At 58.5% G+C, this 21,058-nt stretch overlaps 3 protein-coding genes across 9 annotated transcripts; 2 read left to right on the forward strand and 1 right to left on the reverse strand.

Moving 5' to 3' along the window:
- Positions 1 to 1,389: 1,389 nt before the first annotated feature.
- Positions 1,390 to 20,901, reverse strand: NECAB3 (N-terminal EF-hand calcium binding protein 3). 7 transcript variants are annotated; one of them, XR_012326264.1, is made up of 13 exons: positions 20,673 to 20,901; positions 18,607 to 18,631; positions 16,968 to 17,076; positions 15,964 to 15,989; positions 15,671 to 15,768; positions 7,658 to 7,794; positions 7,256 to 7,374; positions 7,050 to 7,167; positions 6,892 to 6,945; positions 6,250 to 6,362; positions 6,004 to 6,081; positions 5,397 to 5,638; positions 1,390 to 5,300 (listed from the first exon to the last, which is right to left on the reverse strand). XR_012326264.1 is itself a non-coding variant. In XM_033840235.2 (13 exons), the coding sequence occupies exons 1-13, from the start codon at positions 20,787 to 20,789 to the stop codon at positions 5,283 to 5,285; spliced, it is 1,101 nt and encodes a 366-aa protein (XP_033696126.1). In that variant the 5' UTR covers positions 20,790 to 20,901; the 3' UTR covers positions 3,166 to 5,282. The 7 variants fall into 7 exon arrangements, 5 of the variants coding, with proteins under 5 accessions (XP_033696126.1, XP_033696125.1, XP_033696127.1 ...); XR_012326265.1 differs by having other exon boundaries at positions 1,392 to 5,300; positions 7,050 to 7,129; XM_033840235.2 differs by having other exon boundaries at positions 3,166 to 5,300; positions 5,397 to 5,488; positions 7,050 to 7,164.
- Positions 9,408 to 10,555, forward strand: C15H20orf144 (chromosome 15 C20orf144 homolog). The gene is made up of 2 exons (XM_019950585.3): positions 9,408 to 9,590; positions 10,169 to 10,555. Exons 1-2 carry the CDS (start codon positions 9,426 to 9,428, stop codon positions 10,553 to 10,555), a joined length of 552 nt encoding a protein of 183 aa, XP_019806144.3. The 5' UTR covers positions 9,408 to 9,425.
- Positions 11,869 to 14,562, forward strand: ACTL10 (actin like 10). Its single transcript, XM_073793221.1, has 2 exons — positions 11,869 to 11,883; positions 13,193 to 14,562. The coding sequence occupies exons 1-2, from the start codon at positions 11,869 to 11,871 to the stop codon at positions 14,474 to 14,476; spliced, it is 1,299 nt and encodes a 432-aa protein (XP_073649322.1). The 3' UTR covers positions 14,477 to 14,562.
- Positions 20,902 to 21,058: the final 157 nt, after the last annotated feature.

Genomic DNA, 21,058 nt, shown 5'->3' on the forward strand with positions numbered 1-21,058 from the left:
AATAGTGCACTATTGAATGGCAGATTAGATGAATCAAAATGAGTGAAGCATTACTGTATGAGAAGGAGATGGAAAAAAAAAAGAGTTGTTCCTTTTGGAAGGCAGTTTTCGAGGGAAGAGCCCTTTCAAATTTTACCAAGAAGGCAGTCAAAAAACTTACTGACTCAGTATAAAGGGAAATAATTGGCCTGAGATGATACAGTCTCAGAATGATACATGCATCGATCTGAACTCATCCTGCCCGTCTGTGCTTGTTTCTGCTGCTGGAATTTCAAGGTAGTGAGTTGGATGTATCCCGTCCTCCACATCCACTCTCCCAAGACCATCGGGGAACCAGCAACAAACCACCCCCCATTCTCCAGGGCGGCTTCATTGCCTGGTGCCAGGCGCCCTCTTGTGGACAGAATCAGACCTGCTACCTCTGCTGCCTCCATCCACAAGCCAGATTCCCATCCAGAGTGCACACCCCAGCACCTTTTGCCTTCCCCTTTGCACCAGCCTTTTCTGAGGCTGCCTATCTGCCCCATGAATTCAACTGACTTTCTCTGGGTGCCTCCTAGGGAGTTGCAGAAATGATGAGTACTCAGCACCCGTACCACCTACCTTCCAAGGGCTGAGCTCTGAAAAGCCCACATCAGATCCACCCTCCACCTCGTGCTGTGCTTCCATGGCTCTTCTTGCTGCCCTGTCTGCCATCCTGCAGCCCCAGGGCTTGGCCTCACTCCCTCCTTTGTTAAAGCTGCCACCGTCCTCCAGCGTTTCCATTACCAGAGGATGCCTGAAATTTTACTCAGCGATGTTCACGTTTGACGGCAAGTAGCTCTTGGTACCAGACAGCAGTAGATCCAGTTGTGTGATTCAGAGCAAGCACTTGCTTGCTGAGCTTCTGGTTCTTCATGTGTAAATTGGGGATGCTAATGGTGCCTACACCACTGGGCTGTTCTGAGGTGAAATGTGATCATCTGGGAGTCACCCTTAGCATAGGGCTTAGCACCCAGGAAGCCCCTGTAAACAGAGGCTGCTGTCACAACCTGCTTTTCTTTCTCTCTGCCAATATGTGATGTCCTTGAGGACTCACCTTTGTCCCAGCATCCCGCTGGGAACGTGATGCCTTCCTCAAGTAGTATTTGTTTTGAGAATAACTTTTTTTTTTTTTGGCCACACGGCGTGGTATGAGGGACCTTAGCTCCCCGACCAGGGACCGAACCCATGCCCCCTGCAGTGGGAGCGCAGAGTCCTAACCACCAGACCGCCAGGGAATTCCTGAGAATAACTTCTTGAAGGCCTTTTGTTTCGACCCATCAGGGTCTGTGTTAAGGGGCTTTGGTGTGCATATTTCTCTCTGAGAGCTGGAGGGCAGTGGCAGCCACCTAGACTGTTGCTGTCTCTCCAGCACCTGGCCTGGCACTGACCCAGTCCCTAGGACAGGTTTTGATGTATGCAGGTGAGTCACCAGCACAGGTGGGAGGAAGGCGAGGAGGCAGGTGCAGGGAATGGGTGAAGGGGTAGAGGTGGCAGCTGGCAGAAGGAGTCAGGATCTCCCAGCTTCAGTACTCTGCCTGTCCTTGACCTGGGTGCTGTCACCAGCCCTGGACATTTTGCCATCCCCAGCACCTGGCACAAAGCAGGTGCCCAGTGGTTGTTTTCTTGTTTTTTTTTTTTTTTTTTTGGATTTATTTATTTTTGGCTGCGTCGGATCTTCATTGCTGCATGCGGGCTTCCTCTAGTTGTGGCGAGCAGGGGCTACTCTTAGTTGCAGTGCGCAGGCTTCTCATTGCGGTGGCTTCTCTTGTTGAGGAGCATGGGCTCTAGGCACATGGTCAGTAGTTGTGGCTCGCAGGTTCTAGAGTGCAGGCTCAGTAGTTACGGCACACGGGCTTAGTTGCCCCGCGGCACGTGGGATCTTCCCTGACCAGGGCTCGAACCCATGTCCCCAGCATTGGCAGGCAGATTCTTAACCACTGTGCCACCAGGGAAGTCCTAAGGAGGCAATTCTAGAGTGGATGGGGTAGAGGATGCGAGGGAACAAAGTTCTAAAGGGGAGTTGCAAACCTAGGGACTGAGATTGCAAATAGCCCAGCTCAGCTGGATTGTTTTAGGGGGATGAGGCTGCACATAATGCGAGTGGGTATTGATTGCTAAGGGCCTTGAATGCCAAGTCAAGAAATCAAACTTGACCTTGGTGCTAAAGGTAGGGGGGTGCCATTGAAGGGTCTTAGCCAGAGGAGTATGGTCACCACGTGATGTTTTGAAAACCCCTTCTTTCTGTTCCTTTATGGGGAATGGACTGTTGCGGGGTGGAGTACAGAAGGGAAGCCCAGTGAAGAGGCTGCCATAGTCTTTCAGGCCAGAGATGATGGTGGCCAAGACCTGGGAGCCTGGGGGGATATCAGCATGGAAATGAATGTGGGCTTGCGAGAGATAGGTAGACACACCTAAAGACCTGGGGCCCTCAGTACCCCCATAGCCCCAGCTCAGAACTTTGTTCTCCCTGTAGCTGTAACTCCAGGCTCCTGTCTGCAGTCCAGCTCCACACCTGCCCACAGCACTCCCCTGTCTGGCAACCCCCCGCCTCCCCGTTACCTGCAAGACATCATTCGAACTCCCTCTGGCCTGGCCTCCCCACTCACCTCCAATCCCTTACACTCTGCAGTTCCTCCTTCTGCTCCCTTTGTCTGCAACATTCTCCCTGCTTGTCTGCCCCTCACATCTGTCTGGAGACTGCTACACTATTCTTTCACAGCTCAAACCCAACATCACCATCTCCAAGAGGCCTTCCCCAACCCTGTAGGACTGACACTCTCCCCTCCACGTGCAGGGCCCTCCCTGGCACCTCCAAGCCTTCAGCAAGGAAGGGAAGATGCAGCCCATCTTAAAAAAAAACAAAAAACAAAAAACTGTTAACTTTCAGAACACCCTTACAGGGTGAGATGAGACAGGCAAAGGGTGGCACCCACTTAAGAGGTGTCAGCTTGGGCTTCCCTGGTGGCGGCAGTGGTTGAGAGTCCACCTGCCGATGCAGGGGACACGGGTTCGTGCCCCAGTCTGGAAGATCCCACATGCCGTGGAGTGGCTGGGCCCGTGAGCCATGGCCGCTGAGCCTGCGCGTCCGGAGCCTGTGCTCCGCAGCGGGAGAGGCCACAACAGTGAGAGGCCCGCGTACCGCAAAAAAACAAAGATGTGTCAGCTTGAGCTTAAGAATTTCAGCATCTTTGTTCAAAGAAGGCAATGGGAAGTTTTTTAGTTTTGAGGGTTTGCTGTTGGTACTGTTTTCATAAAGGAAACAGAACGGAAGGAATTAGAACACAGGACAGAAAGCAGGATTATTTCCTCCTGGATGGCCTTCTTCTCTAGCAAAGACATACTGACACCTCCTCCAGCTGCCCAGACCTGAGAGACTCAGGTGCCGGCAGCACTTTCTAGGAACTGCTGGGACTCTAGGAAGTGGGGTGCAGCCTGGTGCAGTGCTGGCCGAGGAGCCCCCAGGGACCCCCGTGCTGGTTCTCTGGCCTGGGTGGCTAGGCCAGTGGGAGCAGCTCTGTCTGTCCCTGCCAAGTCTGAACTCCTACAGGGGTCACTGGGGAGAAACCTCCCAAACTAGGACATCTACCCTGAGCTGCCTTCCTGGCCAAGCCTCAGGGCCCAGCCACGACCTGGCGCCACCAGGGCAGTCAAGCACATTGGGGAAATGTCACTCAGCCCACGGGCCAGTCACCCCTTAAAACCTACCACAGCTTCCTCAAGACCAAGTGCCTTTGAGGCCCTGCTGCCTCCCCGCCTTGGCCTCAGCCCGCCTCTGGGCTTCCTTCAGTTCTGAGGCAAGCTCTCCTCCCGCTCAGAGCCTGAACCTGTGCATTTCTTCTGCCTAAAAACTCCTGACCCCAACACCCTCCAGACGAGGTCAGAGGCCAGCCTCTGCTCTTGTGCCACGTGCCTCCCCTTTAGAGCCCGCATCCTGTGTAGCCACCTCTCGCCTCCCTCCGTGTTGGTCACCTCCCTCCATGCCCCAAGTCCTTTCCGCCAGGATGGCTCACAGGAGGCTCCACCAGTAGCTGGCAGCACCGACTCAGCCATTGTTCTCCTGGAACTGCCCTATGGCTCTGTCAGGTGGTAGGGGTGGTGACAAATCCAGCCTGGAAGGGCGGGGGAGGTTCTGTCTGGGGACAGGTCTTCTCACAGGGATCGGCCATGCTATTTGGGACCCTGAGAGGGCTCTGTGGCCTGTCCCCAGCTCCATGCCACACCCTGTTGCCAAACGAAGGGGGGGTGAAGCTAGAACCCCCAGGATTTGGGATGGATTAAGGCAGAGCCCATGTCCATTCTCCTTTCCCAGGAACGACCCTAGAACCAGGGTTTGTGGGGTGAGAGGGTCCTGAATTGAGGAAACCTGGATTGGCCGTGATTAAGTTCCCACTATCAGCAGGAATGGGGGCCTGGCCTTCTTGCCAAGGGAGAGAGAGGACACGATGCCAGAGGTGACTACTGCCTTTATTGCCTCTGGGCTGGGGTCCTGGGCTGGGGTTCAGAGGTATCTGGGGGCAGCAGGTGACTCTGGAGCCAAATTATTGCTACTTAGCAAGGTCACCTTGGGGCTTCCCATAGTGCCCTTAGTATGGGTGGGCATGAGCATGCAAATGATATGCAAATGACATGCAAACCAACCCAGGATCCTGCAGAGGGCTCTGGTGCAGCCGCAGGTGCTGAAAGAGCCAGGAGCCTGCCAGCCCAGGAGGGTGATGGGGACACCCAGGTCCTTGCAGACTGCAGACTGGTCCAGCCCAGCCTCGGGGGTCGAGGTTCGGGGGTATGGACAGTCCCTGAGCATCAGCCCTGGTTCTGCTGCTGGTTGGGGAAGAGCAGAAGCCTGGCCCCGAGATAGCAAGAAGAAAGCAGGCACCCACTAGGTAGCCAGACAGCCCAAGGCCCACTCAGAGAGGGAAGGGACCTGCCCTGGGTCACACAGCAAGGCAGGGGCAGAGGGGACCAGAATCCAGGCTCCTGAGCTAGACAGATGCCAGAGTGCCTCAGAGGCCAAAGCTATGAGCAATAAAATACACTGTTAAAGAAAGAAATACACAGCAAGCAGCCCAGTCTCTGATCCCCGGGCTGAGAGATTCTCCGCCAGCTGGCTCTGGGAGGGGAGGCCTCTGAGAGCCAGGCCCCAGGTATAGGAGGTGGCAGCGTCCTTGGTCTTGAGCTGAGCTGACCAGTCCAGAAGCTCCAGAAGGAGGCAGGCAGGGCTCCAGGGTCCTTGGCTTATGCAGGTCAGGCTCAGTTATTATTCATAATCCACCAGGATGCTGAGGGTCAGAGGTGGGGAGTCAGAGGCCATCAGGTGCCCACTGCCCTTCCCCCCAGTTCCCAAGGCTGTGGAGAGGGTTGGAGCTGAAGCCCACCTGGGAAGAACACAGTGGTGAGGGTGTCTGGAGCCTGCAGGTGGTCAATGAGGATGCGCTGGAAGGCCTTACTGCAGGCGGACTGCTGGTGCCTGGGGAGGGCCGCAGGTGGACCAAGGCTGGAGCTGGTCCCCAAGGATCAGGACCACATGGTTAAAAGCTCCCCACTCCCACCCAGTCCTGCTGCCTGGTTTCAGATCTGAGTCCTTCCTCGTAGTGGCTCTGAGCCTCAGTTTTCTCCTCTGTGAAATGGGGACAATAGTGTCCACTTCACTGGGATACTGGGAGGATTACATGAAATAACACACAAGGCGTGTGGCATAGGCCCTATGCCATAGGGTGTGGCACAGTGGTAAAGGTGTGTATTCATTGTGCACCTACCTTGTACCTGGCACTGTGTTCAGTTCTTTACATGTCATCTCATTTAGGTGATAAGAGGATGGAACTATGATCACTCCCATTTTGAAAAGGAGGCCACTGGGGCTCAGAGGGGTAACTCTCCTGAGGTCACACAGCCAGTGAATAGGAGAGGATGATTTGAACCCAGGCTTGACTCACTCCAGGGCACATACTCAATAAACATTAGCTGTTAGACCACCACTCATACCTTCTCCAGGAGGCCTCATCCTGCCAGAACTCGTACAGGGTGAAGGAGGCACTGTCCAGCATCTTCTGGGCAGACACACTGCAGGGCCAAAGAGACGGCCAGGCCAGGCCTGGGCTGCCACCACCTCTGCCCACCTAGCCAGGGGTGTCTAACGAGAGCCCTGGCCCGGGATGCTCAGTCCCAGCATTCCTCGTGCTCACCCCCCACCCCGACCTTGGCCGGCCCACCACCCGGCTGAGGACTCACTGCAGGCAATGGCTCTGGGCCCCTGTGAAGTCCACGTAGCAGCACAGGGCATGGTGGAAGTCCTGCAGGGCTTCCTCTGCCACCTGCACCTGCCTTTGGGCCACGAGGATGTGCTGGCAAGAGAGGCAGCCTGGTCAGCTGGGATGCGGTAGGGCAGGGCATGGGGTGAGGGACTGCTGTGGCCTCCAGGACGACCCCACCCTTCTTGTCCTGCACCAGACCCAGCCAGCCCTGAGGTCGGGCTCCTGCCCCAGCCTGGCCTCCAGCTTCCCTGACTCCATCCCCTCTTCCCATCACCAAGGTTGCTGCCTCGATCCAGCCACTGCCCCACTCTCCTGCTGTGTGGCACCCCTTCCTCCTGCCCGCGTTAGCCTCTGCCCACACTGCTCCAGACCCAGCTTTCAGAACTGTAGACAAGGGACACTGACGCCCATGGAAGGACAGAGTTCTGCAGGGTCACAGAGCAAAGGGCCAGAACCCAGCACCTGCCTGCCAGGCCCAGGGGACAAGGGCTGGGTCAAGCCTGGAGAAGGGGGCATATGTACAAGACAGAGGCTGGGAGCAGCTGGCCGTGAACCTCCTCACTTCATGATCTCCTCCCGAACTCCCACACCCAGCTGCCTGCCCCTCTCACACACTCACCGAGTTGGGCCCCTTGGTAAACTCCTCTTCGTGCAGGGGTTCCAGCCGGGGGGCCTGTGAGGGACGCAGAGCGTGGGCCAGGTCCCTGGCGTGTGCCTGGCTTGGGTGGATTCCCAAAAGGTCCACAGGCACGGGGCACTGGCCACACGGCCACTCACCTTGCATTCCAGCTGGTCGATGAGCTCCTGGAGACGGTTGATCTGGAGCCGCCAGTGCATCTCAGCCTCTGAGCTCTGCCCTGGGGGTCAGGCACGGGCCCCCTCAGGCTGGGGGCTTCTTGGGATGAATTGAGGGAAAGTGGAGGAGCAAACACTGGGGCCCTGGGGGATGCCGTGCCCTCCCATCCCACCGCAGGCACACCCACCTGTGTCAGAGGAGCCAGGAGACCAGGTGGGTGACCGACTGACACTCCGCAGGGCCCTGCGCCCTGCCCGCCGGCTGCCTCGGGGCCTGCTCTGCACCTCCACCCTCTCTTCATCTGACCTGAGGGGAGTGGAGGGTCAGCCCACTGCTCCCAGACTCACGGGGCCAAGCTCTGGGGCCCCAGCACAGGCCTGGGTGGGTAAGACAGGCTTCCCGGGACACTGAGGCCCAGCCTCAAAGCCAGCCACCCCTGCTCACCCCTCTTGGCCTCCCTGCCTAAGAACAAGAATTTGGGCTCCAGGATGCTAGAACATGGAACATGATAAAAGCTGAGGGCCTTGACACATGGAGATAAGGGGCATTCATGAACCGGACCCGCAGGTGGGCGGAGCTCCTCACACACCGTGGGCCGTGGGCCTGGGCCTCCAGGGTATCTGACGCCCCCTCCAGCGAGCTCTGCAGGGCTTGGAGCTGGCTCACCGTCTCCCGCAATAGGAAGCGTGTCACAAACTGGTCCACCTTGGAGGCCCGCTCATACTCCTGGGGGCAGAGGGGGCGTGGTCAGCATCTCCTGGCTCCAAGCATGTACTTCTGAATGGGGAGCTGCCCCCTGCGCCCCACCCCCTGCTCACCAGAGCAACAGTGGCAGCCTAAAGAGCAGAGGACATGCAGACCTGGCATAAGCAGAAAGGCACTGGGACTCGGTGGGGAGCAGACCCCAGACCCCCTCCTTGTCTGGGCCTGGCCTGTCTTACTGGGAGGTATGAGGCCAGCTCACAGAGAAGCATCTGCCATTGTCTGGCCCTCAAGGCCCTTTCCCTGGTGGGGCTCCCACCTTCAGCCAGTGAGGCCGCAGGCACAGCTAGACTGGGCTGGGTCGGGTGGGGCAGGGCAATTTTGACCCACGAGGCAAAATGACAGTGTGATATGGTGCCATACTCACCAGCTGGCCCCAAACTCACAGGCTTAGTATTCATTCATTCATCCATTCATTCATTCACTCATCCATGCAACAAACATTTACTGAGCACCTCTTACTAGGAGCTGCAGATACAAGACAGCAGGTCGCTGGCCTCACACACACACACCAGCACTGATCCCTGTCTACACTGCCATTTCCCCCCAGCCCTTGCCAAGGCAGGCAGAGACAGGGAGGACCACCATGTGCCAGGCCCTGTGCTGCCCACCTGGAACGCTCAGAGACTCCCCAGCTACCTTCATCTCCTTGTGCCTCAGTTTCCTCACCTATAAAACAGGGATGGTAATAGCCATCTCGCTGAGCTGTTGAGAGGCTCCAGTGAGTTATCGCCTACCTAGGGCTCAGCCTAGTACCTGGCACATAAGTTCTCAATAAAGAACTGCCATTGTTTTCATTGTCAAACATAATTCTAACAAGAAACGTGCCCACTCCACCTACACACACAGTACAGGGTGGGAGTCCTGGGGAGCTGTGGTGGCCCCTCCACAAGGGGCTCCAGAGGCACCCTACATCAAGGGCTTCGTCTTCTGCCCATAACCTGCCTCAATTCAGCCGTCAGATGGGCAGGGACAGAGGTGGGGCTGGGACCTCTCATTCTCAGACAGGCCAGGGTTTCTCCAAGTCTGATCTCTAGACTTCCTGGCCGTTCTTTGAGCTTCCCGAAATCCTTCCAATAAATTCCCTTGCTGGTGCTTAAGATGACTGATCAGTTTCTGTTGTTTACAACCAAAGAACCTGGCTGACACAAGCACCCATTCTGCGTCAGGCCCTGTTTCTAAGCAGAGTTTCATTTAATCCTCGTAATAATTTACAGGAAACATAATTGACCCCATTTTGCATATGAAAAGACTGAAGCCTACAGAAGTTGATTACCTTGGCCAAGGTCACACAACTAGTTAGCGGCAGAGTCAGAATTCAAACCCAGGTCACAGAAATTCCTCTCCTCACCACTAAGCACCTTACAAGCATCGCCTCACTTATGGTCATTAGCCCAGTTTTACAGCTGAGAAACCAAGGCCAGAAGTCACAGACAGAGTAAATGGAGCCGAGCTTGGCCCGTGTGTTCTGGGAGGAGCAGCTCGGAGCCCGGAGCTGGTAAGGTTGACCCATGAGGTCACAATGTGGCCTCTCTGGGACAGAGCCTGGGCAGGGACCCCCAGCCAGAGAGAGGGCAGGGCAGGGCAGAGGCAGCATGGGCCGGGCCCCCCCAGTGGTGACCAGCCCTGCCATGGGAAACAACAGGTCCCACAAGAGGACCAAAGTGCCCAAGCAGGCCCGCAAGGAGAGGCCACCTGACATGGACAAGGCCTGGCGGAAACAGCAGTTCTTCAACCACCTCAAGTGGAAGAAGCCGAGTGTGAGTCCCAGGGGGGCAAGGGGCAGATGGAGTTCAGGGGACCTGGACAGGTGGACAGGAGGGGATGCTGAGACTCTAGGGCTTGTGGGGCATGGAAGGGGTTAGAGAACCCCTTCTGAGGATGAGGATCCCAGGAACCCTCGTGGGTGTGGATGGGGTCCTAATAACCCGGAAGGGAGAGCAGGTATTCCAGAAACCAGGAGTTCCCTTATGCCCCCTTTCCATTCCCCCTCCTCAAGTGGGCAGAGGCCCTGGACCGGGGCCGGGGTGGGTGAGGGTCTCAGCATCGAGGCTGGGAGGGCAGGCAGCGTATTTCATAAACGTGACCGGAGTGAGGTCTCAGGAGGTCAGCCTGGCAGGGGCGGGGGTGAGGGTTTCCAGGGGCGAGGCAGGATCCCGGGCGAGGGGGGCAGGGTGCCTGCCTCCCCCACCTCCCCCTGCCCGGGCTGGGAGGATGGCAGGAGTCCCGGAAACGTAGAGGGGGCAGGGTCCTGGGAGATAGAACCCGGGTGGGTGAGGGTCCCCGATAGGAAGGTGGGGGGGTGCTCTTTCCCCTCACGCCCCTGCCCCACCCCCAGACCAAGATCGTGCTGCTTTTCCGCCTGGATAAGCGGCAGCAGCTAGCCGAGGCGACGGCGGGCCCCGGCGCGCGGCCCGGGCGGCCGGGTGAGGACGCGGCGGGCGCCCCCTTGGGCTCCCAGGCGGCGGCGCCCACGTTGCAAGGTGCGGGCGACGGCGCTGAGCGGCGCGAGAGCGCGCGTGGGCGCGAAACGAAGACGATCCTAGTCAAGCTGCTGCTGCGGCTGCTGGACGCACGGCTGCAGCAGGAGGAGCGCCGCGTGGCGGGCGGGCCCGCGGGCGGGCCCGGCGTGGGGGGCGGGGCCAAGGCCGCGCATGGCTGGCGGCGGCTTGTCGCCCGTCTCCTGACGGTGAGCAAGGCTGGCCGCTACGCCTACCCTGCCTAGGAGCAGCCGAGCAAGCGGCGCCGCTGCCCTCGCCCGCGGCACTGAGTGCCTGGCCCGGACCTCCGGACCCCAGTCCATACCAATAAAGAGCGCATAGCAACCCTGGCGCCTGTAGCCCTCCCTGTCTGAGGCATCGGGGCGTAGAGTTGGGGTGGGGGAAACTGAGGCCCTGAGCGAGACAGGGGAGAACAGGCGTATTGAAGGCAGAGCCACAGCCATGGCCTGGAGCCAAGGCGGTTTTTGCTTCCTCCTTTCTTGTGACCCAAGAGTCAGAACCCCTATTCCGGGCTGGCGGGGCGGGGGGGGGGGGGGTGTCACCGTGCCACAGTGGAGGGAGGCTGCTCCTCTCCCCTCCAGCTCCAGGCCCGGGTCAGATCCTGACGGCTCTGCAGGCCCAATGGAAGAGAGCTTGGGCAAACCCAGGCTTGGCCACGCTAGGAGGAGGGGCCTGCTTCCAGCAGAGGCCAGGCAGCTCCAAGAGCCTCCAGCACTCACAGGTCCTTCTTAAGCTGAGGGAAGGTCCCAGGCAAAAAGCCACCACCTTGGGGAAGAACTGTGACGGTCTCACGGTCAGCATAGTTTGAGGCTTAGACTCAACGTTCTGCCTGTGAGAGCACCCAGGAGGAGAGGCTGGGGTCCCTGGTCCTCTGACCCCTCACTCCTAACCCACTCTGCTTGGTAACCCTCAAGGCACCTCAGTGACTTGTCTCCCAAATTACCCTGTCCCATCCTCTTCCCCACACTGCAACCAAAGGCTTCTTCCAAACCACTGGTCTGTAGGGCAGTTCACGCTCCCGCTCATAAGCTCACACTGGTTCTCCGCTGTGCACAGGGAAACGCCCAAACTTATTACTGGGATGTACAGGTCCAGACCCCCAGCCTTGGTCTTCGCCTCTAGGGCTTCTTAGTGACTTCCACCCTCACCCCTGCTCTGGCCATATTGCCACTTGTGGTCTTCAATTCGAGGTTCACCTCCCTAATTCACCCACAAGAGGCCCTGCATGCTTTCTGTGGGCGGGACCCAGCTGCTTCTCTCTCTCCTGGGTCCCAAACCCAGCTCCGGACCCTATCCCCTCCAGCCCTGCCAAACCTGCAGCCTGCATTCCACTGGAGACCAACATCAGAATGCCCCCTTTGGGGGCAGATGCATCAGGGGTGAAGGTCCCAGTTCACTAAAACCACAGGCACAGCTTCTGCTGAAGATACACTTCTGTCAGTGTCACCACCACATCACCTGCATCAGGCTGGAGGCTGTACTACCCATAGCATCTCCCCTGCTGCTTTGTGAGAACTGACCCTTTCCTACCATCCACATGGTTACAATCAGGGTAATCACGTTCCTCAATGTGGCCACACCTCCTGGCATAAGCAATTGGCCCAAGCTGGTCCTCTCAGCCCCTTCCCTAGGTCTGTAATTTAGGAGCTGTAGGAGACTATGTTTTCTACAGGAACGTGCACAGGCTGAAGCCAGTCTTGAGAAGAATATAACCAGAACGCAGAGCCAGTACACATCTTGGGTCCCCCACAGGCCGACAGTCAGGCCCTGATTCCAGTCTTTTCCTAAAACCTGATTTCACCCTTGCCTTGGTATCCATAAGACATACAAGACCCTTGTGATAAAAGTCCGTATTTTAGCTTAAGCTCACCGGAATGGGTCTTCAACTTGCATCCAGAATGGTCCTAAAGAGAATAAAGAGACTCTGCAGAGACAAGACGTGGACTATTTCCTGTGTGTGAGGACGACCGCCTTTCGGAGGAAGTAACTGAGCCCAGAGAGAGATTAGGACTTGCTCAGTGCACAGTGAGTCAGCCTCAGAACTGAGTCTCAAACTCAAGTCCATGTTTGTAAGCCCCTGAAGGTAGGATCCCTTTGTGGGCTACCTGGGCCCTTGAAGGCTAAGCACACAGATCTTCAGGGTGGCTGGAGATCCATGATTAAGAGCTTTCTCTTCAGCGTTGAGAGGGAAGGGGCCGCACATTTGGCCAGAGCACATCAGATAATCCGAAGTGGTTTGGGGAAGGAATCAAATTGGTTGGGCTGAGCGGCTGAGGCCAGACCCCTGGATGTCAAAATCACTGCCCTTGACCCTGTCCCAGGAGAGAGGATGGGTCTGAGATGTTTTCATCAGGGTAGAGGCTGCGAAAGCGCGGCAGGTGCTGAGAACTGAGGTCACAATGAGTCCAAGTTCTTTTCCTTCCTTCTCTGACCACCCCCTCCAAACTCCACGACCAGGAGCTACAATACTTGGGTCAAGCCCAGTTGAGACGTGGACTCCTGGGTCCCCAAGGGGGATATATGTCTGGAAAACATTGCCGCAAGACCCCTTCATTCTCAGAGCTGCTCCTGGACGCTTCTCAATCTCTTAAAGCGGCCCTCTCATCGTCCACCTCAGCAAGCGCTTACTTAGGGGGCGGAGCCGCACCACCCAGGCGAGTCCTCAGAGAGGGGGTGGGGCCTTGAGCCAGAGGAGGACCAAGAGGGACTGAGCCAGAGCCCAGTTAGGGCGGAGACTGACGAACCAAAGGTCGGGCCTCAGGCCCAGGGGCGGAGCCAAGAGCTGAAAAGAGACCTCCACTCCGGCCAGAAGAGTGGGACTTCAGGACCAGAGGGCGGAGCCCAAGTAATGAGAGCGATAGTTCTCTAGCGCAGAAAGGCGGGGCCGTAGGCCCACGAAGCAGAACCAAGAGCTGAAAGGCGGGCCACCATCAAGTCCAGCTGAGGCGGGGTTCTCACGCCGGGGGCGGAGCTTTGGGCTGAAGGGCGTGGCCGGCCCGAAGGTGGCGTCGCTGTCCGGGAGCCGCCGGGTCCGCCGGCTGCCCTCGCTGGGCCGCGTCGCGGTGGTGGTGGACCAGGGCTCGGGCTTCACCAAGGCGGGCTTCGCGGGCGAGGAGCAGCCGCGCCTGGTACTGAAGAGCTCCAGCCTGGTGCCCAGCTGGGACTGGCCCGTGCTGCCCGGCTGTGAGCTGGCGGGCGGCGTGGCGCGGGCGCACCCCATCAAGCACGGCGTGGTGGTGGACTGGGAGGCGCTGGAGGGGCTGTGGGAGCGCCTGCTGGTGGGCGGCCTGCGGGTGTGCCCAGAGCAGTGGCCGGTGCTGGTGAGCGACTCGCCGTCGGCTCCGCCCGCGGGCCGCGAGAGGGTGGCCGAGCTGCTGTTCGAGGCCCTGGCAGTGCCCGCGTGCCACATAGCCAGCACCGCGTTGCTGGCGCTCTGCTCTGTCGGCGCGTTCAGCGGGCTGGCCTTGGAGGCGGGCGCTGGCGTGTGCCACGCCACACCCATCTATGCGGGTCACTCGTGGCACGAGGCCACCTTCCGGCTGGACGTGGCAGGCAGTACTCTGTCGCGTTACCTGCGGGACCTGCTGGTGGCAGCCTGCCCCGATCAACGACTGCATGCCCTGCCCCGCAAGGTCATCACACAGCTCAAGAAGCGCTGCTGCTATGTGTCGCTGGACTTCGAGGGTGACCTCCGTAACCCTGCCCGCCACCGTCCTGTCAGTTTCTACTTAGGCAATGGGTGCTCTGTCTGCCTCAGCAGTGAGCGCTTCCGCTGCCCGGAACCTATCTTCCAGCCGGGTCTGCTAGGCCAGGCTGAGCCGGGACTGCCCACCCTGGCCTTCCGGGCACTGCAGAGGATGCCCACAACACTACGGACACGGCTGGCCAACACCGTGGTGGTGGCCGGTGGCTCCACGCTTTTCCCTGGCTTCACTGAGCGCCTGGAGATGGAGCTGGAAGCCCAGTGCCGGCGGCATGGTTATGGGGCACTGCAGCCTCGCCTGGTGGCCAAACCCGGGCGTGGCACAGCAGTGTGGACAGGCGGCTCCATGGTGGCCTCATTGCGTTCCTTCCAATGCCACTGGATGACCCGGGCCATGTACCAGGAATGTGGCTCCAGGCTGGTGCATGAAGTGTTCAACTGACTCATGTTGGACTGGGGGGTGGGGTGCAGAGGCAGACACCTGGCAGGCTGAGCTGCAGCTCTATCAGAGGCATTGAGTGCCAAATAAAAGGCTCAGTGATTGGAGCTGGCAGAGTCGTGTGGTGATGGGTCACCCTCTACCCCTTTCTGGGCCAGGAGGAGGTGGTCAGGACCCCTGGGGCCCTTACTTTGACCTGCAGTTTGAATCCCCACTAACCAGTGCCAGTTCAGAGAATGCCAGTCTAGGGGCCCACCCCCAGGGCCCTGTTTCCATGGCAACAAGGAAGGCGATGCCCCCACCTGTGTCCAGGCCACAGATATGGAAGTCATCATAACATACCAACCCCTCATCATATACCATTTGGATTCCCATCCCATGCCAGGCCCCAAGGGATAACTGTTTGAAAAACTACTAAATCCCATGTGAAAGCAACCAGAAGGGGAAGCCCTGTCCTCAGATGATCATCAACTTGCTGAGAGCCTCAAAGTGAGGTCAGGCACAATCCCAGGCCTGCTCACTGTTCCTTCCTCACCCCCTTAGGTGGAGACATTTCTTAAAAAGAACACAGAGGGAGGGGTGCCTTTTGGTGTTTTTAAAATACCATCCAAGGGCCTGGAGCCCGGGCCATGAGCACTGTTTATGCTTGTGCGCACGTGTCCATACACAGACACCAACACATGGGTGCACACACGCCTGCCTACTCACGCATGTCCTTAGGCTGCCCCCCAACCAAGCTCCACACACCAGTACGAGCGTCTGGATGTGTGTGAGCGTGCCCTCCCCCACAGCCCATCCCTGCTGGGAGCTGGCCTTCATACCCCACAACAGTTAGGTCTGGTCAATAATAAAAGCAGTAGCAGCAGCAGCTCCAGGTGTGACGTGGCTACTGCGTGCCAGGCAGAGGTCTCGGTGCTGGGAATAGAGTAGAGAACAAGACAGACAAAAATCCCTGCCTTCATTCTCGTTTAATTGTCACAACAAATGTCTGGAGGTAGGTTCTATTATAATGCCCAGTTTACAGATGAGGAAACTGAGGCCCAGAGAGGTAAAGATGCACAGCCAGAAAGTGGGAGCCTGGATTAGAACCCAGGCCTCTAGCTCCACAGCCCTGAGCCCAGTGGTGGAGGCTGCCACAGCACAGCAGACACCCCGTGCCCTCATTTTGGGCCACCTACCACCAGCCCCTCTACTCACCAGCTTGGTGGTGTCCATGGCAGTGAGCACTGCACAGTTCAGCGACTCCAGTGCAGCCAGCACAGGCCGATAGACGCCCAGGTGTTCAGAGAAGTAGTCTGAGGGCAGAGGAGGTGCTCAAAGGTTCCCGGACCCCCACGCCCCCATTTACAAGCTGGAATTCCCCAGCAGCCAACCAGGCCTCATACCCTGAGCCCAGCCGATCCTGTTCCATGGGACACCAGCAACAGCCTCTCATCACACCCACCTGCCCAGGGGTCCCGGGAGACAAGAGCTCCCATGGGCCTACTCACCACACAGTTTCTCCGTTTCCAAATTGCTACAGGGAAAAGAGAAGGCGCCCTTCAGACCCGCTGACTTGGGCCTGGTAAACTGGGACTTTGAAGCCAATGTTCCTCTCCTCTTCCTGCCCAGCTCAGGCCGACAAGGAGGCAACTTCTGACTCCACCCCAGGTTAAGTTGCTCAGTGGACAGAGAGGGGGAACACGGGTACTATCAGCCCGCCAAACACTCCCTGAGGGCAAAATTTCAGTCCCACTCTCTGCCTCCAAAGGGGTTTCAGGCCGGGGAGGCAGATATGAACACAGGCCAGAGAGGAGTGGTTAGAGCTGGGAAGGGGGAGCCAGGTCCCAGGTCTGCGGAAATGCAGAGAAGGCATGGAGTATTACTTGGTAGGTCAGGGAGGGCTTCCTGGAGGAGGGGCTGCCTAAGTTAGGCCTTGAAGGAGAAGAAATCTGACTGGAGTATCTGGTGGTGGTTAGGTGGTAGCACTGCAGACAAAGGGTCCAGCCCAAGCCTGAGGACATGGGAGGACATGGGAGCCTAGGATTTATTCTAAGGAGATGGCGGGAAGGGGAGTAAGAGGGAGGGATAGCTGTGCATGTGTGTGCACCCGTGTGAGGAAGCAGGAGAGAAGGCAAGCAAACTCGCACTAAGGCCTATAGATGTGGAAGCACCTGCATCCATGGGTGGAAGCAGGCGGGGGCCAGCTGTCCCCAGGCATCCTCTGGTCCCTGCAGGAAGCAGGAGTTGGAAGAGGGGACACCTGTGGGCTGAACCATAGGTGGTGACTCAGGCCTGGCTATTTTGGGGTCCCAGCTGGAAGCAGTGTGATGAGCAAGGCTGGAGCCAGGGAGGGGGTAGGTGGGTGGGTAAAGTTGGCACTGAGCCCTGGCACCCCTCTCCCTCTGCCCCCCTCATCCTCCATAAGGAACCAAAGCAGCAGGAGACACAGTGGGGTTGGGACAGCCTGGCCTCACATCTACATGCGGTGCACACATCCCCCTTGAGTACTCACTCAGCGGGATGCCCATCAATACTGCTGAACAGCTCTCGCAGCTCCCCGGGGCTGAGAACCCCATCGGCAAAGTAATTCTGGAATTCTTCAAATGAGAGCTTACCATCATCTGGGCAGGGTGGGTGGACAGAGAGCCAAGTCAGTATCCCTGACCCTGGCTGAACCCCTGCCACAAGATCCAGGCCCACTGAAGGCTTTGCAGCATCTCACAAACACCCAGCCAAGTGGAATGGGATTCTGAGCTGATGGGAGGCCTGGCCATTGGGGACAAAAGGGCTGGGGCCCCCAGAGGTGCCCATTTAAGGCAACAGGGCCCACTTTGCAGGCACCCAAGGGACAGGGCAGTACACATGTGGCACTGGGTACGGACTCAATGTTTGCCAAATGAAGAAACAAATGAACAACAGCCTGGGTCACAGTCAGATCATGTCACTTGGAGGACTCGGGGCTGGCCAGTGTGGCTCCAGGGTGGAGGGGACCTCTGTGCTCTGGACCCAGGCCCTTCACAGAGAAGCCACAGGGAGTCAGATAAGATCTTCCTAAGAGTGGAGCCCCTGTAAGTAGCAGCAGGCTGGCTCAGGAGGGAAAGCCCTCCCCATCCGCAGGGCACATGTAGCAGAGGCCGAGAGCGTCACCTGCGAGGTCTCTAAGCAGATGGGGTGGGGAGAGTGGAGCTGGGGGAGGGTCTGAACTTCCCCAGACAAGATGCCAGGATCCAAATGAGACCATGTGCCCTGATGAACCGGTTGGAACAAATGGTCTCCACCAATTTGAAGAGACCCAGGGAGAAGGGGCAAGGGGTGGGGACACAATCCTCTCTCAAGGAGGCTGAAACATAAACAGGTCTGAAGCCCCCAGATGAAAGTGAGGTCAAGGCTGACGGGCTGTCTCAGCTCAGACCCTCCACTGGCCAATCAAGGTACCGTGGGCTGCTCTGAGTCATCTATGCGCAGCAACCTGCCTGCAGGGTCCCCTAATGGCTCCTGCTTTAGCTTTCAAGGTTTTGCCAGACCAGAGTCTGAGACTGCCCAGGACCCAGGGCAGGAGGAGCTGATTCCCTGGGCCTAGCTTTATCCTGCCCAAGCCCTCCCTGTGTCCAGATGGTTGGTAATGTGGAAAGTTACTGAGCACTCTAAAAATCTAAGATAAAATCCCCCACAGGGCCTCATCTCCATGACCACACCCTTCCAAGCCCCTCACACAGGGAGCCTGGGGCCAAGCATCGCATTAGACCTGGGCTCAAGGCCCACCACCTCAGGCAGCCTGCTTTACCTCTCTGGGCCCCTGCTCCTTTGTCTGTGAAATGGGGTGAAGAATTCTCACCTAGCTTGCAGTTGTGAGGACAACATAAGGTCATATACGAGAAGTACCCCCCAGTGTGCCAGGGCACTGCATGAAAATAAGCCCCCACCTCCAGCCTCTGGCTAAGTTACATTTCCTCCACTCTCCATCCTGCCAAACTTGATTCAAAACAACACTTCCTCCGAGAAGGACACCTGGGTTCATTCTGCTGATTTGGGTCCTCTCAAGATTTTTCTCCATTCTAGACTGTGCCCCCAAACCCCCAACCCTCCCCTGAGCCTCCCTGATGTCCGTCACCCATGCCCCCACTGTGGGACCCAGGGGAAACCACACTCACCATTCTTGTCTGCTCTGCGGAAAACCTAAAGGACAAAAGGGCATGGATGGGAGCTGTGAGCTGGGAGGCAAGTGGCTCCCACCCAACTCAACAGAGCCCCAGGTGGCTGGCCTGCCCCCTGCGCCTCCCTTCCTCCTGCCCAGCATGGTCCCAGCTCCCTGCCCAGCTCGGCCCTGCAGGAGCTTTTCCAGCAAGGTGAGCACAGGAAGAGCACACAATGGGCCCCACTGCTTGCTCACTTCTGCGGGCCTGGCCTCGTGGGGGGTGCTCCAAGCCAGCTCTCTGCACCTTCACCTCCCACACCCAGAGTCAGTCCCAAGTTCTGTCTGATGCATCAGCCCTCGAACGGTCCCAGCTTGAGGAAGGTGGGAAGATGGGCCAAGATGCGGCCTGAGTATCCTGGGCACCCATCCCAGACCTGAACCCCAACTCTGCTGTGTGGCTATGGTCTGTCCCAGACTCTGCCCACTCCGGGCTGTGTCTCTGTGAGCTTGTTGAAGACCCTGACATGCAGGTAGTGGCTAGTCCTTTCTTTGTGGGTGACTGTTTTCCCACTAGCACACAGGGGAGCAGCCCAGGGTTAACCCTTCCAGGGCTGGGGCTTCCTATGAGGCCAACTCAGTATGAGGGTCTTGGGCAGGCCTGTGTGCATGCATGCGTGCGTGTGTGTGTGTGTGTACGTGCAAGGGTGGACAGACTGTATTCATGGAGAAGCAGACAGGAAGGGCAACAGAGGCAACAAGAACGGAGCAGAGTCAAGACTTGGTCCCTGTCTCCCCTAGGGACCAGAGACTCCCAGGTCACCCAAAGCAGCCCAGCAAATAGGACATCAGCAGGCCTGGCAAGGAGGGGCAGGCCAAAGCCTGGACATAGAGCCCCTATCAGCTCCAGGTCCTGAATACCTCTTCCCTCTGACTGTTTTCTTGGGTCAGTGAGGCTCAGGGATGAATGTAATCCCTAGCCAGAAGCCTGACTCAGAGAAGGTCTGCCACTGGCTCGGGGTCCACACAGCAGCCCAGCAGCCTGGAGACACACGGGGGTGAGAGTGGGGGAGGGGTGCTAAGCCGAGAATGAGGACACCTAGGGCCACACCCTAGTGTGCCCCTGCCTCCATGTGTGATCTCAGACATATCCCTAACCCTCCAGGCCTTGGTTTTTCCATCTGGGAAGTGGGAGGGTCAGGTCCCTTCCAGCTGGGAGGACTGTGGCCAAGTGCTGAGTCACTAGGGACAGTGGGGAGGGGGCAGGAGTACAGCCTTTCCCACTGGCAGGGACCTCTGGGAGTGGGGGCATGAGAGGCACAGGACGGACTGAGGGCTGGGGTGAAAGGTGGGGAAGGGGCTCAGGGCAGTGACCGAGGTCGGGCCAGGCTGCTCCACGCTGGTGTCCATAGGGGCTGCAGGGCCACCTGCCAGTCAGGAGAGGGTGTACAGACCACAGAGAGTGACTGTGGGCAGCCCCGACCAACTGTGGGATCCTTGGGTTGGATCTAAGGGACTCTGGGTCAGCACCAGGTCAGGAGTCAGGGGACTGCTTCCTCTTCCAGGCCCCCCTGCCTGGGTCAGCCTGGACCCGGGCTGCCATAGAGGGGCACTGTGACTGCTCCTGTGATCAAGGGTTGACAGCGCCCCCCCGCAGCCAGACACATACATGGGGTTGTTTCGGGTTGGGGGGCAGGAGGGACAGTGACACTGAACCAGAGACAAGGAGAGATAAAGAGAGAAAGAATGAGAGGCAGAATGGGACACAAAGGCTGAGAGATAAAGATAAGGGAGACACACGGAAACAGAGACAGCAGGGTCAGAGAGAGAGAGTGAGAGAGGCAGAGACCCAGAGGCGGAGGCAGAGACCCAGAGGCAGCGGCAGGGTCCCCAACAGACCTGGAGGAAGAGAGACGGGCATAGAGACAGGGAAAAGCAGAGTGAGAGAGCCGCAGAGACGGGGGCAGTGAGAGACAGAGTCCAGGGAGACACAGGGAGAGATATGACAGAGACCTGGAGAGACACCGCGAGAGACACCACCCCCAGGGCCACAGCGCCGGCGCCCCAGGCCCGCTTCCCACTCACGTCTTGGAAGAGCGCGTGTCCTGCGGATCCGGCTGCCGGCGCGGGCGCGGGGGGTCGCGGGGGCTCCGGCGCAGGCGGCCGGATCAGGCACACAGTGAGCAGCCCCGCGCACGCCATGGCGCCGCCACCCGTTTGGCTCCGGCTCTATGCGGCTGCGGGCTCTGGACGCCACCGCCGCGGACTTCGGGGCACAGGAAGGGGGGGCGCCCGACGATCGGCGCCGGCGCGGAGGCTGAGGGCCCCGCCCCCCAAGGCTCCGCCCCCGCCCCCGCCCGGAGGGCCGCCGAGGCCCCCTCCCAGCCCGGCCCCTGCACTGGCCAGTCTGAGAGCTCGGCCCTACGCCAGCCCCTCTCCAGGCGCTCAGCTTCCCCGTCTGGAAAAGGGGA

The sequence above is a fragment of the Tursiops truncatus genome, chromosome 15 (genome assembly GCF_011762595.2).
Source record: "Tursiops truncatus isolate mTurTru1 chromosome 15, mTurTru1.mat.Y, whole genome shotgun sequence".
NCBI lineage: Eukaryota > Metazoa > Chordata > Mammalia > Artiodactyla > Delphinidae > Tursiops > Tursiops truncatus.